The sequence below is a fragment of the Ranitomeya imitator genome, chromosome 1 (assembly GCF_032444005.1).
Source record: "Ranitomeya imitator isolate aRanImi1 chromosome 1, aRanImi1.pri, whole genome shotgun sequence".
Classification (NCBI taxonomy): Eukaryota; Metazoa; Chordata; class Amphibia; order Anura; family Dendrobatidae; genus Ranitomeya; species Ranitomeya imitator.
In genome coordinates, this window is record NC_091282.1 from 1191220372 (window position 1) to 1191238169 (window position 17798).

Consider the following 17798-nt stretch of genomic DNA (forward strand, 5'->3'; position numbering starts at 1 on the left):
CAATCCAGGGATCTCCACTGCATCCAGCTCTTCATCCTGGTCATGGTCAGGAAGTTTGTGTGTCACCCTGTAAAGGGCGTAGGCATGGGTATTCTCGGCCCTAGCCCAGTAGAGAATCTTTTACTGATACTTCGCCATGCAGGCCACCCACCTTTGTTCCAGAGCCCCTAGCTTTGCATTCTCGAGGTGGTCTAAAGGATTGTTATCCGTGCTCACCAATACTTACGATCCAGATAAGTACTCTGCAAATGTCTCCATCGTGGTCCATACCAGGGCCAGCAGCTCCAATTTGAAAGAGCTATAATTGTCGGGGTTTCGCTCTGAATCATGCAGCAACCGGCTAGCGTAGGCTATCACCCATTCATTTTCTCCTTGTACCTGCGACAGGACTGCTCTCAGGTCATGTACAATTCCATCAGTGTGAAGGATGAATTGCTGTGAAAAATTAGCATAAGCAAGTATAGGGGCCTCTGAGAGGACCATTTTCAAAGCCCAGAAGGCCTCCTCTTGTCGGGCGCCCCACTGTATGGTTCGGTTCCTTGAGCCGGCTGACACTCCCTTTTACAATTCCAACAAGGGGTTTGCGATACAGGTGAAGTCTTTCACAAATCTCCTGTAGTAGCCAGTAAGCCCTAAGAAAGCCTGTAAATCTTTCACCGTCGGCCATTCTTGCAACGCCGTCACTTTCTTTCGTGCAGGTCTTACTCCTTCACTTGACACAATATGCCCCAAACACTCAATCTGCTTATTAAATAGACGACATTTCGGTGGCTTTACTTTCAGGCCATCACTCTGCAACAGGCTCAGCACTTGTTCGAGTCACCGTAGGTGTTCCTCTAAGGTGGGCACGTAGACGATGATGTCATCAAGGTGGATCAAGGTGGCCTCAAAATTTAAATCTACCAAACACCTCTTTATTAAATGCTGGAACGTTCCTGGAGCATTAGTCAGGCCAAAGGGCATAAGATTGGACTCGAACAGTCCCATGGGCAATACAAATGCTGTTTTTGGCCGGTCATGTTCTGCCTTGGGCACCTGCCAGTACCCGCTAGCAGAATCAAGGGTGGAAATATACTTCGCCCGTCCCAAGGTTCACCACTGTTCCATGTTTTTGCCATTTATGGATAATGGCTCTTACAGTGATTTTCTGGAATCCCAAAGCTTTAGAAATGACTTTATAACCTTTTCCAGACTGACAGATCTCAATTACTTTGTTTCTCATTTGTTCCACAATTTCTTTGGATCGAGGCATGAGGTCTAGTTTTTGAAGAACTTTTGGTCTACTTTACTTTGTGAGACAGGTCCTATTTAAGTGATTTCTTGATTGAGAACAGGTGTGACAGTAATCAGGCCTGGGTGTGGCTAGGGATATTGAACTCAGCTTACAAAGATGTGATAAACCACAGTTAATTTATGTATTAAGGTGTGGGGGGGAGGTAATCACATTTTCACACAGGTTTGGATTTCTTGTTTCTTTGATAATAAAGACCAAAATTTCATTTTGTGTTTACTTGTGTTATCTTTGTTTAATGCTAGAATAGGAAATCAGGAGGGGGCAAACACTTTTTCACACAACTGTATGTGTGTTTTTCACTTTTTTAGTATCTTTATTTTTTATTGGGAAAAAAGGTGTGAATTTAATTATGTGTTTTTAATATTTTTTAAAATTTGGAAACCTTTATTTTTCTACTTTTTAGTGAATGTGTTAGTTCCCTTAGGTGACTTGAAACTATGATTGGACAGATTGCTTGAATGCTTGAACCACATTGTTAGAATCACCTTGTAAGGATCCACTAAGCCCCAGGTACGGGTGGGCACACAGGTCCTGGGCACTGTTGCAGCAGGCAGGAAGGCACGTGGGCAGTGAGGACTTGGAACACTCAGCGATCTCAAAAGCAGCAGGACAGATGAAGTGGAACCCAGCAAGGATGAATGCAAGCACAAACACAAACAGCACAGATGGTGGAGCACCTCAAACATAGGACTACAGTCTCAATTCCAAGACATATGCATGTGTCTTAATGGGCTTTAAATAGGCCTAGTGAGGGGATGTAATTGATCTACACTGGGCAACTTGCAAAACCCGATGTGGAGCACAACAGAGGTCAGCAGACCCAGGAGATGGAAGTGGAACATGGGATACCCAGGACAGGAGTGTAACATATATACAGCAATACTTCAGTGTTAATGTGTATAGTAAAAATTACGGTATTGTTTAAAGCCCAGCCATAGGTTGGTATCAACAGAGCTTTGCGATAGTAGGGATAGTGGTCTTCAACAACCTCAATCTGCCAGCACAACCTATCAGTCCACCGCATCCGATGGGCATATAAAATGCTGCACTGTTAGAGGTAGATCATGGATGTGATGTACAGTCATTATCTGCCGGTCGTGGGGTGGGCTCAGTCATACACCAACTCCAAAATTGGCCTGTACAAATAAGGAGAATGTGGGGAAGGGGTTAATTCAATGCCATCCTATATTGTTTCTAGTACATCAGATCATATAACAGAATAATTGCGGGATTCTGTGTATTTCCTTGTATATTACAAAGTAAAGAGGAGAATGGAGAGATTAAAACCACAGAACATACTGTGCAATGGTCTCACTTGTTAGGGTTGCCATTAATGTCTAGGGGTACTGCAGTTGTCCCTAGATCAGTAAACTTCTGGCAAAGTCAGTATTAACCTTGCCTGTGTCAAATTTTGTGGCGCTAAGGACAGTAGATTTACAGGCTTCTCTTCCTTTGCCATGCCTGGGCAGCCCTATGCAAATTTCCCAGAGAAGCATTGCATGGTGTGTAAGCCTCCTTACACTGACATGCCAGGCATGTCATTCTCCACAAGGAGAAATCTTACCTCTTAGATTCCGATGTACATCCCAAGGAAAGCCAGCAGTGTCAGGACTAGGTCAAGTGTGAGGTGGCCACTAATGGTAGACTGCAATAGTTAAGTAAGGAGGAAACCAGAGACACTTACACTCCTTCCCAATCAGAACCTGTGGTCAATCCAAAAAAAAAGATGGGTGGGTATGTAACATGGTGCAGTGCGGTAGCCGAGGATGAGGCTACATGAAAATGGGGGTCCTGGCTGAGTGTGTGGACTTGTGATATGAGGGCATTATGCCCGTGCAGGCTACATGTAATCAATGTCGCTAATTTGCCAGGACCAGATGTTTCACAGTTCAATGAGGGAGACCACCATTCCTAATTAAACCTTTTACTGAACGGGAATATACACAAGAGATAGCAGATGCACAGTCTTCTAAATGTTTCCTTTACAACTCCATAAAGTTTCCTTCCTTCGTTTCGATATTGTCTTCTATGTTCACTGTTTCTCACTATTTCACCAGAACCCAGCTTTAACACTACAGTCCTACTTAGCAAGAGTCGTTTACTTGTCCAGCGGTGCCGCGTCCTCTTTTTCCATTAAGGTGTCAGTGTAGCTGGTAATGCTGACGCTCTGGAACTCCCACCTGGGACACTTTACTCGTCCTATGTAGTCAGCCCGTGACCTTGCAGCGTTATAAGCTCATAGGGTTCATGGCTAGGCATTCTCTCTTAGTACCCATCTCTGGAAGGTCACTCTGTCTCTTAGTCACTTCTGCCCCAGATCTTGCTAACCCTTTTCTTCGTTCTGCTCTCACTTAGGGTCACCCCAAAATGCGCTACTGCTCACCTTGAACCTTTAGGGCCACCTGTTATGCACTCCAGGCCCTACCTGACTCTATGACAGGAAATTGTCACTTTCCCTGTAACTTATCCCCTCCCACACTGGGCGTGTCCCAAAATTAATTCTAACTGTCTCTACAAACTAAACACATTATCAATAGCACCAATACCCTTACCGCACCTCACAGTTCACATTACATCTCATAACATTTTATAAAAATAAACTTGTTTCTTCAAGAGGGAAACATGGGCAGCATGTCCATCTCCTTACAGATAAACAAAAACACAAACATTGTGATAAACTCCAAGCACTGATTAGACAAGAATGGGTCATCAGTCAGACCGCTAAGTCATCTGGGTAATTTCGCAATGCATCTCTGGAAACGGAAGCTGGCAGCAGCTGCGCGCATCGGGACAGCTTCGCTGGATGCCGCAGGGTGAGTATATAACTATTTTTTATTTTAAGTTTTTTTTAACAGGGATATGGTGCCCACATTGCTATATACTACGTGAGCTGTGTTATATACTGCGTGTCTGCTATATACTACGTGGGCAGTGTTATATACTGCATGGGCTGTGTTATATACTGCGTGGGCTGTGCTATATATTATGTGGGCTGTGTTATATACTGCGTGGCTGCTATATACTATGTGTGCAGTGTTATATAGTACGTGGGCAGTGTTATATACTGCGTGGGCTTTGTTATATACTGCGTGGCCACTGCTATATACTGCATGGACACCGTTATATACTGCGTGGCCTGTGTTATATACTGCATGGGCTGTGCTATATACTGTGTGGCTGTGTTATATACTGTGTGGGCTGTGTTATATACTGCGTGGGCTTTGTTATACACTGCGTGGGCTGTGCTATATACTACGTGAGCTGTGTTATATACTGCGTGCCCTGTGTTATATACTGTGTGGGCTGTGTTATATACTGTGTGGCTGTGTTATATATTGTGTGGGATGTGTTATATATTACGTGGGCTGTGTTATATACTGCGTGGCCTGTGCTATACATTATGTGGGCTGTGTGATATACCACATGGCTGTGTTATATACTGCGTGGCTGCTATATACTACGTGGCTCCTATATACTACGTGGCTCCTATATACTACGTGGCCTGTGCTATATACTATGTGGCTGCTATATACATACATACAAACATATTCTAGAATACCCGACGCATTAGAATCGGGCCACCATCTAGTTTGTAAATAGAAGTCTAAGAACTTATCAAATTCCTAAATTGAACTTCAGTACCTGTAGAAACATCTGATTTAAAGATCGAAAAAGCAGCAAACTGTGTGAAAACCAAACTTTGTGTTAGTCTCAAAACTTTTGACCATAGTGGCACATGTGAACAGTGCACCACGGATGTGACTTTAGACTAACAAAGGAATATTCTGCCTACACACCGGTCCGGGGAGACCAAATCTGATATATTCTGATGGAAAGAATTATAAAGCACTAAACTTCGTGAAAGAATCCTAGGAAGTGGACTGGCCTCGGGGCAAATGGGACCATTATTATGTAAACAATGAAAAAATCTCTATTTCCACTTCCCCCAGTTTTGTTTAGTAACTAAAAATAACATTTAGGTTATAGCGGGGGCGGACACACCATTGGTGCAACCTGTGCAGTTGCATAGGGTCACAAGAGGTAAGGGGGCTGCTTCCACATAGAATTTGCTTGCTACTTTGAGTCACAGAAACATTAATGGGCGCATTATTGGGCTACAAAGGGCTCATCTACTGTTGCACAGTGGGCTCTCTTCTGTGTCCGTACCTGGGCATTAATGAAGAGCTGCAGCAGAGTTGAATTTGATACCTAGCTTTCAGGGAATGCATTGATTTTGCACTAGCACAATAGTTTGATGTACCATCCTTTGTAAAACCATATATTTTTATTTCACACTGGGTGAAGACGCAGAATAAAATTAAGGCTAGGGTCACATGACCGATTTTCACCTATCGGAGAAAATCAGGCCGATTATGCTAATCACACTCTGATCAGCGTTTGATCACAGTGTGATCTGATTTTCTCTGATGTGGAGATTTTAAAAAAATGATAAAAAATATCCATCTTCTCCATTCTGTAAGTCATTGAAAATCGCACAAGCCCTATGTCCTTTTTCATTTTTTCAAACCTCCTCGCTTTCCAAGAACTATGACATTTTTATTTTTCACTTGATGGAGTTCTCTGTGGGTTTGTTATTTTGGGATTCGAGCTGTAGATTCTATTGGTTTTAATTTGGGGTCCATACGGCTTTCTGATCTCTTTTTTAATCAACTTATTTTGAAAGCAAAGTGACCATAAAACAGCAATTCTGACAGCGATTTATTATGTTTTGTACTCACTGTATTGGATAACTATTATGATATTCTGTTATTTCGGACACTTATGCCATGCGGTGATATCAAATATGTCATTTTTTATATTTCCAAGATTTTATCTACGTTTTGGGAAAAGTGGAATGATATGAATTTTTATAACTTTAGTTTTTATTTTGTTTATAATTATACATTTATTTTATACTTTTAGAAATATTTTTTTTTCTCTACATTTTTTATTGGATCTATTAGATGACTTGAACATGTGATCACTTGATCGCTTGTTTAACCTCTTCACAACATATCACGTACATTTACGTCATATGTTGTGCCCCTGACTTTGCTGTTGGAAAGCATGCTGAGCCTCGAACTTTCCTGGCATTGATGGCTGATTACATTTTTTATTAATTTTTAATTTTTTTTCGCCACTTAAATAGAAAAAAACCCTATATGTTTAGGTTCTGCATAATTGTACTGACCTCGAGAATCATACTGCCAGGTCAGTTTTACCATATAGCGAACAAAGTACACAAAAAGACCAAAAAACAATTGTGGAATTGCATTTTTTTTTTTTAAATTTCAACGCACTAGATAAAATATACGGTGTCCTTCAGAAGTGCAACTTGTCTCGATAAAAAACAAGCCCACATACAGCTTTGTGGACAGAAAAATAAAAATTTTATGTCTCTTTGAAAGGGGGAGGGGGGGGGGGTTAAATGAAAACGAAAAAAAATTAAAATGTCACAAATGGGTCAGTACTAGCGTTGAGCGAATTTTTCAAAATTCTGTTCTGATTACAACAAATATATTGTTTTAGCAATATTTACTGAACACAGCTGAATGTCATTGGATTCAATGGGAGTAGAAAAACCGAATATGTTAAGAATCGATCGTCAAACATAAAATCAGCACAAATAGGGTACCAATATGGCAAATTAAGATTCGGCGACTGATTCCAAACATATTCGCTCAACTCTAGTTTATACACTGTAATATTCTAGTGTATAGTGAAATTATCTATCTCCTGTGAAGCCCAGCCACTGGCTTGGCTTCAAAAGAAAGCAAACATGCCAGACACTGGGGTTTTTAATAGTCGGCCCCTCTGCGGCTGACGTTACAATGCAGTCGGCACCCAACAGTCATGCCTAATAGCATTGGAAGGGTCACCTTCTCTCATTTCCAACCTTTTAAATGCCATTGTCACAATTACCAGTATCACTTAAGGATGCTTTCACGCTGCGCTCATGGGTCCCATTGGGAATATGTCCGAACCCCCTGCAAAACATGGTTTTGAAATCTGTACCGATGGACCATAGACTGTAACTATGCAGACAGAGGGAATGTGCGCTTTGACGTGCATCATTATCAGGGGTGTACACTTACAGGAGGCGGGCAATCAGATGTATGTTGAGTGCTTCCGCCTCCAGTAGGTATACACTCCCGAAAATGGTGCACGTCAGAATGCACGTTCACTTTGCTGACACCATTACACACTGTGACCCCGCTGGCGCATACGTTCGAATACCTTTTTGTGGGGAGGATCGGACTTATGCCCCAATGGGACCCACGAACGCAATATGAAAGCGCCTTAAGAGTATGGGCTCATTCACATGAGGTATGCCATCAAGGCCAATTTGGTGTCCATCTGGAAGTCTATGGATCCATTTGACAATGCAATAAATGGAGATAATAAATGGATATCGCCAATGACATGGTTGTACTGTGTCACTTCCTTTATTACATTGTAAATTGCCCTTGGCGTGACATTGACAGATTGTTAGTGAAATAGGTCACGTCCTTGTTGGTATCTATGTCAATAAATCTCTTGAAAATTCCCCAAGGTTAAAGATAAGTTCAGCGAAATTGCATCTCAAGAGGTGAAAGGTTAAAACCAAGCCTAATGAATGCACAATGGCCCTCATCAATAAAAGCGGCTCTGAGGAATAATGGCAGCGTTTCAGCCAATCAAATTGCATCATTTATCTTCCCAGAGCGTTTTCTAAAATGAAAGAGGAGACCTGATTGGTTGTTATAGACAACAATTGTTATGCATGAGGACCAAAGTCTTCTTTTTCTTTAAAATGACAGTGAAAAATCTGAGCATTGTGATAAATCTATTGTCAGTAGATGACAACATGTATCTGTGGTTGGGTTTTACTTATTTTACTTTCTGACTTTGTGATTTTGTGGATGTAGATGTAAATGTCGAAACTGCCTAGCCTGGCAATTACCTAATGATAAAGGGTGCTGGTGCCAATATCTCATCGCTATAGAAACAAGGACTGTCCTAGGTTTATGCGAGATGATCGCCATTATTTCTGTGCCATAGAAACCTCCTCCTGTGTCGCCAATGCGGTAATTAAAGTGACCTTATAAACAACAATGCGGACAAGAGGAAGCCCCTGATGAAAATGTCACTAGACTGCCCCCTATAGATAATAGTGCCATCAATAGAACCGCATGAAAAAAATGTCAATAAAGTGTCCCCTTAATAAATAGTGGCAGCAGAGTACCCCTACAGAGTGTTCTCTGAGAGAATTAGACGGTACATGGTGGAACCTGACAGCTGTATTTTGTGGGAGACTTCTCTGATCTACAGAAAGGATTTTTTTCAATTTAAGAAGTATCATCTGGGTGAGTGCACACATGCACAATATGATGACCTTCCGCATAGTATGATGACCCCACAATGACCTCCCACACATTATGTTGTCCTTGACAGTCTGATGCCCACACAGTGACCGCCTACACAGTATGATGCCCCCACCTTGACCTTCTGCACAGTATGATGACCCCACAATGACCTCCCACACATTATGATGTCCTTCACAGTCTGATGCACCCACAGTGACCGCTTACACAGTATGATGCCCCCACCTTGACCTTGCACACAGTATGATGACCCCACAATGACCTTCCACACTTTATGATGTTCTTTACAATCTGATGCACCCACAGTGACCGCCTACACAGTATGATGCCCCCACCTTGACCTTCCGCATAGTATGATGACCCCACAATGACCTCCCACACATTATGTTGTCCTTGACAGTCTGATGCCCACACAGTGACCGCCTACACAGTATGATGCCCCCACCTTGACCTTCTGCACAGTATGATGACCCCACAATGACCTCCCACACATTATGATGTCCTTCACAGTCTGATGCACCCACAGTGACCGCTTACACAGTATGATGCCCCCACCTTGACCTTGCACACAGTATGATGACCCCACAATGACCTTCCACACTTTATGATGTTCTTTACAATCTGATGCACCCACAGTGACCGCCTACACAGTATGATGCCCCCACCTTGACCTTCCGCACAGTATGATGACCCCACAATGACCTCCCACACATTATGATGTTCTTGACAGTCTGATGCACCCACAGTGACTGCCTACACAGTATGATGCCCCCACCTTAACCTTCTGCACAGTATGATGATATTACAATGACCTCCCACACATTATGATGTCCTGGACAGTCTGATGCACCCACAGTGACCGCCTACACAGTATGATGCCCCCACCTTGACCTTCCACACAGTATGATTACCCCACAATGACCTCACACACATTATGATGATCTTTACAGTGATCTCCGCAGTCTGATGCCCCCACAGTGATCACCTACACAGTATGATGCACCCACAGTGAGCCTGCACACAGTATGATGCCCCCACAATTCCCCAGTACAGTGTTATGTACCTACAGTGAACTCTCCAGTATGTTACACCTGCAGCTCCTCAAACAGTATAATTTCCCCCAGAGTTTCCCACACAATACCCCAACAGCCTGCCACACAGTATGTTATCCCTCCAGCCCCCCACATGGCATGATGGCCCTAAAGCCCTCCCCATGCAGTATGATTCCCCACATCCCCTCTACAACAGTATGATGACTGCCATAACCCTTCTCTCACAGTATGATGGCCCCCAAAAATAATCAGACAAAGTAAATAAATGACTTGCCTAGCTCCAACCCTGTGACCCACTTCTCCGATCTGTTTGTGTGTGAACAGGGGCTCAATGCAGCAGGTGTGGTCAAGTGATCTCATCATTCAGCACCAGGCTTCCACAACTCATGGGACGCATGGTGGCCACTATTGGTGGTACACTACTGATTAAAGAGGTTTTCTAACCATTGTAGCGTGTCACCAATCTCCCTGTTAACTTCGTTTTCCTTTTTTTTTTTAGCTCCCCTTGTGCCCCTTGAAGCCAAACTACATTTTCCAGGAGGCAACACTCTCTGGCTATTTTACCATAGTTGTGTCTGTCCTACAGCTTCCTCACTACCATCTTAAGTGTTGTCCACTACACTTACTGAGCACCATCTTGAGACTTCTATACAGTTTCAAGATGGATAAATTGCTGCCAGCAGTCTCTTCATTGTTAAATTCACTTTAGTTAACCTCAGATGTGCTATACTGAGACTCTTCTGCAGTGAGGTGACTTTTGCTGACACTGGCACCACACAGGCTCAGTATAGTGTAGGTGAGTAATGAGTCATATAATGTATTTATTTATTATAATATAATTTAGAACTTTGGAACACCTTACACCTTCCCCTGTTGCCAAAATACTAGTTGGTATTCTTCTCTGAGGTGCCTGCACTACTTCTATGATTTCCCTCCCTGTATGCATCCTAAGTCACTCACTACTTGTTGAGGTTCACCGGCCAGGCCTACCATGACATCATGTGCACAGATTGTGCTCTCAGAGCTGCTGGCTGAGCCCACCTCTTGCATGCAGGGCTATGCTTGACTGATAGACAACCTTCCATTCAAAGCACAGACTCAAAAACTCTATACTCTGTGCTTTGAGCAGCCTGCAAAAGCAAATAAGGGGCAGGAGGGCAACTAACCACACTTTAGAGCTTGGGAACAGATCAGAATTTTAAACAGAAAATAAATTATGAAGTTTCTTCATTTCACAAAGGATTTACATCTGTATTAATAATCCCCTTTAAATTGAAATGGTGTAGATAAAACCGTAGATTAACTCCACTAGTGTCTACACTGGTCACATACTCATAGTGATGTTTTCTGTGGAAGGTTTCTCCACTAACACCTGTGCTGACATTATCTTTGGATTCCGTGCCTAGGTGGTGTAGGTCTGTTTGCAGTAACCACAATAGCGATGCACGCTCTGAAGCTCGGCTACTTTGTTGGATACATAGAATGCATGTCGATAATTGAAGGAATATACCCGGTGACTCATATTATTCACACAGTTTTCCAGGTAAGAAGATAAATCACAGTTTTTTCCCTGCTCTGTTAAGTCACGTCCATAAACTGATGCTCCAGCCAGTGAGTGATAAAAGTGGAAAAGCTATTGTGTTCATAGGCAAGTTCCAATTCTAACAATTTTATTTATTTTTGTATTTATGGTAAGTTGTTGATTTTTACTAGGCAATGAAACAAAGAGTCAAATCTATCTATCTATCTATCTAATCATTTTTCTGATTATCTACAGTATATATATACTGTGAGATCTGATTATTGGAGGTGAATTGGGCATATGCTGTTATTTTTGGTCCTAGGAAAAAATTAGACATGTGCACGGCCTTATTTAATAACATTGGTCCAAGTGCAATCCGATGTTTTGACCGACCCCACTCAGACCGAAATTACTGTCATCTGTATGAGCCTTGCAAAGTACCGAGTAAGGAAGACAAAAGCATTTTTACCATTTTTCTTTTCTGACAGATTCTCTTTCATCCATGTTTCCTTTACAGAATCTTGTATTCTACAAACATATGAAGTTCTTCCTTCCAAAAAAAGGCTATTCGTGCTGATGAGTTTCCCTCTTCTCTTTATCTCCACCTTTACCTTGGGCCACTATATTTGTGAGCTCAGTTTTCCAAGACCACCCATAACCATACTACATTTAGGAACTAATTTTTCCATATCATATAATAAATGGTCTCTATATATAAATGTAAAGGTTCTTATGATACATATACCCAGATAGGGCTGGGCTACTGTTGGCTGTACGAGGTGGGTTTGGTTCTGTGAAAGTTGCTCACTTGTAATTCCGATCCTTTATATGTGATTATATTTCACTGGAAACAATTACATTGGCAAGACAATGATTGTACGTATTTCAATACCTTTTCTGTCTATAGATTCAGAGCTTTCCTTCTGTAAGGAGGAGATTCTTGGAATAAAAGAGAAAAGGGAATCTGTTGTAATACTAAACTTTTGAATAGGAAAGACTAAGTTGGACAAAGGACTTTAAAGCGCAATACTGACATCGATGCTGACATCACCCTATACCTCAAAAGGAAACACCTTTCTATCATTATATTTCATTCGTATTCACGTTACAGATGTTGTCTGGTTAAAACAAGATAGATGATAACTTGTTGATCGGTTGGTGTCCGACCGCTGGGACCTACGTCACTTGGCAGAATGGAGAACTTTTATCCATGTTAGAATGGATGAGTAGAGCTCATGTTCAACCGCTGCTACATTAATTCCCTATGGGGCTGAGGAGCGATGCGCTAAGCTTTTTCCAGCAGCACATTACAGAAAGAATGGAATGGTGGTCTCTACACCATTGGTGGAACTCTACAACCTCATGCACATATGTAGAGGCTGTCAGGAAACCCACGGTAAGTCCTGAACTCGTGGGCCATACTCAGAATGTGATATACGCTTTTGAATGATGCCCAAGTCAGACAACCCCTTTTGTTTGTGCCATGTGTCCAGTCTGCCACGTTGTAATGTGGATAAAAGCTTTCCATTGAGGATAATGTGGGTCCCATTGGTGGGACACCCACCAATCAGCAAGTTATCATGTATCCCGCAGGTAGGTGATAAATAATTTTCACTGGAAAGCTCCTTTAAGCGTTAAAGAGTAACCATAATTTTTATTTTTACCATAAGTTAGTAGAACAAATGAAAGTAAGAAACTATGTAATGTGTTTTATTCGAGAAATCTACTTCTTTCTCCATTTGCGCTGATCACTGATTCCATTCCTTCTCGTGTTTCCATTTGCACATAAAAACACGAGAAGCAATGGAGTGAAACTGGAAGGGAGAAGATACAGTTTAGATATTAGAAAAAACTTTTTGACCGTGAGAGTGATCAATGACAGGAACAGGCTGCGACGAGAGGTGGTGAGTTCTCCTTCAATGGAAGTCTTCAAACAGAGGCTGGACAGACATCTGTCTGAGATGGTTGAGTGAATCCTGCATTGAGCAGGGGGTTGGACATGATGACCCTGGAGGTCCCTTCCAACTAACATTCTAATCAAATTTGCAGATGATGCAAAGCTAGGAGGGATAGCTAACACTAGATTCAGAAGGATCTAGATAAGCTTGAACAATGGACAGCGACTAATAGAATGGTATTTAGCAGGGAGAAATGCAAGATTCCACATCTGGGCAAGAAATACAAAAATTACATCTGTAGAATGAGAGGAATAGAACTATGCAGCAGCACGTGTGAGAAAGAATTGGGTATACTAATAGATCACAGACTGTACATAAGTCAACAGTGTGATGCAGCAGCAAAAAAAGCAAACAGTTCTATGATGTATTAAGAGAAGCATAGAGTCTAGATTACGTGAAGTAATTATCCCCCTCTACTCCTCCTTGGTCAGGCCTCATCTGGAATACTATGTCCAGTTCTGGGCACCACATTTTAAAAAAGACATTGAAAAACTGGAGCAAGTTCAGAGAAGAGCAACCAGGATGGGGAGAGGACTGCAAAGTACATGTGCTTCTCACAAAATTAGAATATCATCAAAAAGTTGATTTATTTCAGTTCTTCAATACAAAAAGTTAAACTCATATATTATATACTGTAGATTCATTACAAACAGAGTGATCGATTTCAAGTGTTTATATTTCTGTTAATGTTGATGATTATGGCTTACAGCCAATGAAAACCTAAAAGTCATTATCTCAGTAAATTAGAATACTTTATAACACCAGCTTGAAAAATGATTTTAAAATCTGAAATATTGTCCTACTAAAATGTATGTTCAGTAAATGCACTTAATACTTGGTCAGGCTCCTTTTGCTTCAATTACTGCATCAATGCTGCGTGGCATGGAGGCGATCAGCCTGTGGCACTGCTGAGGTGTTATGGAAGCCCAGGTTGCCTTGATGGCAGCCTTCAGCTCATCTGCATTGTTGAGTCAGGTTTCTCTCATCTTCTTCTTGTCAATACCACATAGATTCTCTATGGGGTTACGGTCAGGCGAGTTTGCTGGCCAATCAAGCACAGTGATACTGTTGTTTGTAAACCAGGTATTGGTACTTTTGGCAGTATGGACAGGTGCCAAGTCCAGCTGGAGAATTAAATTTCCATCTCCAAAAAGCTTGTTGGCAGAGGGAAGCATGAAGTGCTCTAAAATTTCCTGGTAGACGGCTGCGCTGACTTTGATCTTGATAAAACACAGTGGACCAGGTATGGACTGGGACTGAAATTCAGCCCTGGCATTTGGAATCACAGAGGCCCATGCTGTCCCCGCTCCCAAGTACCAGATGGGATATATTACCCTGGATGGAGGAAAGAAAGATGTACTACAAGACCAAAATGTCTAATTATACCCATGGACCGCTGGGGTAACTGACGGAGTCAGTCTCTTTGTGCTCTGTTACAACTCTTAACATTATGGGTATCTTGAGAACACCGATTCTGCTAACAACATAGCAGACAAAGCAGCCCATGACCAGACAGGCCCATCTGGCATTTGCCAGAATTGCTAGATGGCCAGTCCGACCCTGCAGTAGACCCACACCTGCAGATGACACGGCTCCCCAAACCATCACTGATTGTGAAAATTTCACACTAGATCTCAAGCAGCTTGGATTGTGGCCTCTCCACCCTTCCTCCAGACTCTGGGACCTTGATTTCAAAATTAAATGCAAAATTGACTTTCATCTGAAAACAACACCTTGGATCACTGAGCAACAGTCCAGTTTTTTTACTCCTTGGCCCAGGTAAGACGCTTCTGGCGCTTTCTATTGGTCATGAATGGATTGATACAAGGAATGTGACACTTGTAGCCCATGTCCTGGATACGTCTGTGTGTGGTGATTCTTGAAGCAATGACTCCAGCAGCAGTCCACTCCTTGTGAATATCTCCCAAATTTTTGAATGGCCATTTCTTAAAAATCCTTTCAAGGCTGCAGTTATCCTGGTTGCTTGTGCACCTTTTTCTACCACACATTTTCCTTCCACTCAACTTTCCATTAATATGCTTGGATACAGCACTCTGTGATCAGCCAGCTTCTTTAGCAATGACCTTTTGTGGCTTACCCTCCTTGTGGAGTGTGTCAATGACTGCCTTATAATAATAATAATAATAATAATAATAATATTTTTTAGTTATATAGCACCAACATATTCCGCAGCACTTTACAAGTAAGCGGGGACATGGACAGACAATAAATTCAGTACAAGTTAAGACAATTTAAACAGTGACATTAGGGGTGAGGTCCCTGCTCGCAAGCTTACAATCTACAAGGAAATGGGGAGACACAATAGGTGAAAAGTGATTGTTATTTCAGGTCTGGCAATTAAAATAAATAGGGATTTTCATACAAAGCTGCATGATCCGGTCATCAGCCTGTGTGTTTAAGTGCAATAGTCAAGCATCAAGTGCAGTTATCATGTGTATGGAGGGTGTGAAGACAGATGAATAGTAGGGTGCAGATTCAGAGTAATACTTGGAAGGAGGGAACAGGGCAAAGTTAGTTTACTGAGTAGTTGATGTGGTAGGCTTGTTTGAAGAGATGGGTTTTCAAAGCACGCTTGAATAGGTCAGGGCTAGGTATCAGTCTTATCGTCTGGGGAAGTGCATTCCAGAGAGCTGGCGCAGCACGAGAGAAGTCTTGGAGACTGAGGTGTGAGGTTCAGATTACAGGGGATGTTAGTCTTAGGTCATTTGTAGAATGGAGGGCATGTGTAGGGCGATAGACAGAGATGAGAGAGGAGATATAAGGCGGTGCAGAACTGCGGAGAGCTTTGTGGGTGAGAGAGATGAGTTTATATTGGACCCTGTAGCGAATGGGTAGCCAGTGTAATGACTGGCACAAGATGGAGGCATCGGTGAAGCGGCTGGACAGAAATATGACTCTAGCTGCAGCATTCAAGATGAATTGGAGGGGAGAAAGTTTGGTAAGAGGGAGACCGATCAGAAGAGAGTTGCAGTAATCCAGACGAGAATGAATAAGAGCGACAGTAAGAGTCTTAGCAGTTTCAACGGTGAGAAAAGGTCAGATTCTGGAGATGTTTTTAAGATGCAGGTGACAAGAGCGAGTGAGTGATCGGATATAGGGAGAAAAAGGAAAGTTCGGTGTCGAATATGACCCCAAGACAGCGGGCATGCTGCTTGGGAGTTATAGTTGAACCCTCCAGGGTAATTTCGATGTTGGGTAAAGTGAGGTTAGTAGAAGGGAGAAACACAAGAAGTTCCGTTTTGGAGAGATTTAGTTTCAGGTAGAGGGATGACATGATGTTAGAGACAGCAGACAGACAATCCTTGATATTTTGAATTAGGGTAGGGGTGCTGTCGGGGGAAGAAGTGTATAATTGGGTGTCATTAGCATAGAGATGATACTGGAACCCAAATCTGCTGATTGTTTGTCCAATAGGGGCCGTGTAAAGAGTGAAGAGAAGAGGGCCTAGGACTGAGCCTTGCAGAACCCCGATAGTAAGGGGACGAGTAGAGGAAGAGGAGGCGGCAAAAGATACAGCGAAGGAGCGGTCAGAGAGGTAGGAGGAGAACCAGGAGAGGGCTGTGTCCTTGAGGCCTATAGAGCGGAGCATAGTGAGGAGGAGCTGGTGATCCACAGTATCAAATGCGGCAGATAGATCGAGAAGAATTAGCAGAGAGCAATGACCTTTGGATTTAGCTGTTATTAGATCATTAGAGACTTTAGTGAGGGCAGTTTCAGTGGAGTGTAAAGAGCGGAAACCAGATCGTAAGGGGTCAAGAAGAGAGTTATCTGAGAGATAGCGGATTAGACGGGAGTGGGCCAAGCGTTCCAGGAGTTTAGAGAAGAAGGAAAGGTTAGAGACAGGTCTGTAGTTAGCAGTGCAGTTCTGGTCCATGGATGGCTTTTTAAGTAAAGGGGTTATGATGGCATGTTTAAATGAGGAGGGAAAGATACCTGAAGAAAGAGAGAGGTTAAATATTTTAGTCAGGTGAGTGGTGACCACTGGTGGGAGAGACTGCAGGATATGTGAAGGAATGGGGTCACTGTTGCAGGTTGTAGGCCGAGCAGAAGCGAGGAGCTTGGAAACTTCTTCTTCTGAAACAGGCTCAAAGATGTCTAGTGAGCTTGAGGTGCGGCAGGGAAGGGGATCCAGGCACTGAGGAGATTGCGCTGAGATATTCTGATGGAAAGATACCTGAAGAAAGAGAGAAGTTAAATATTTTAGTCAGGTGAGTGGTGACCACTGGTGAGAGAGACTGCAGGATATGTGAAGGAATGGGGTCACTGTTGCAGGTTGTAGGCCGAGCAGAAACGAGGAGCTTGGAAACTTCTTCTTCTGAAACAGGCTCAAAGATGTCTAGTGAGTTTGAGGTGCGGCAGGGAAGGGGATCCAGGCACTGAGGAGATTGCGCTGAGATATTCTGATGGATGTGGTTGATTTTTTCTAGGAAATAAGTGGCAAGATACTCACCGCTGAGGTTGGTGATGGGGGCCTGTACTTTAGTTTTCAGGAGGGAGTTTAAGGTTTCAAATAGTCATTTTGGGTTGTTGGATAGTGAGGTGATGAGGGTGGTGAAGTAGGATTGTTTGGCCAGATAAAGGGCAGAG

The 17798-nt window shown here is 42.6% G+C and overlaps 1 protein-coding gene across 1 annotated transcript in view; it reads left to right on the forward strand.

Moving 5' to 3' along the window:
• The window catches only part of LOC138658358 (proton channel OTOP1-like), a 68653-nt gene that overhangs the window by 16149 nt on the left and 34706 nt on the right, over positions 1 to 17798 (forward strand). Inside the window, exon 3 of the mRNA XM_069745810.1 lies at positions 11117 to 11253. Within this exon, the coding sequence (XP_069601911.1) occupies positions 11117 to 11253 (137 nt within the window). The remainder of the gene's footprint in view (positions 1 to 11116; positions 11254 to 17798) is intronic.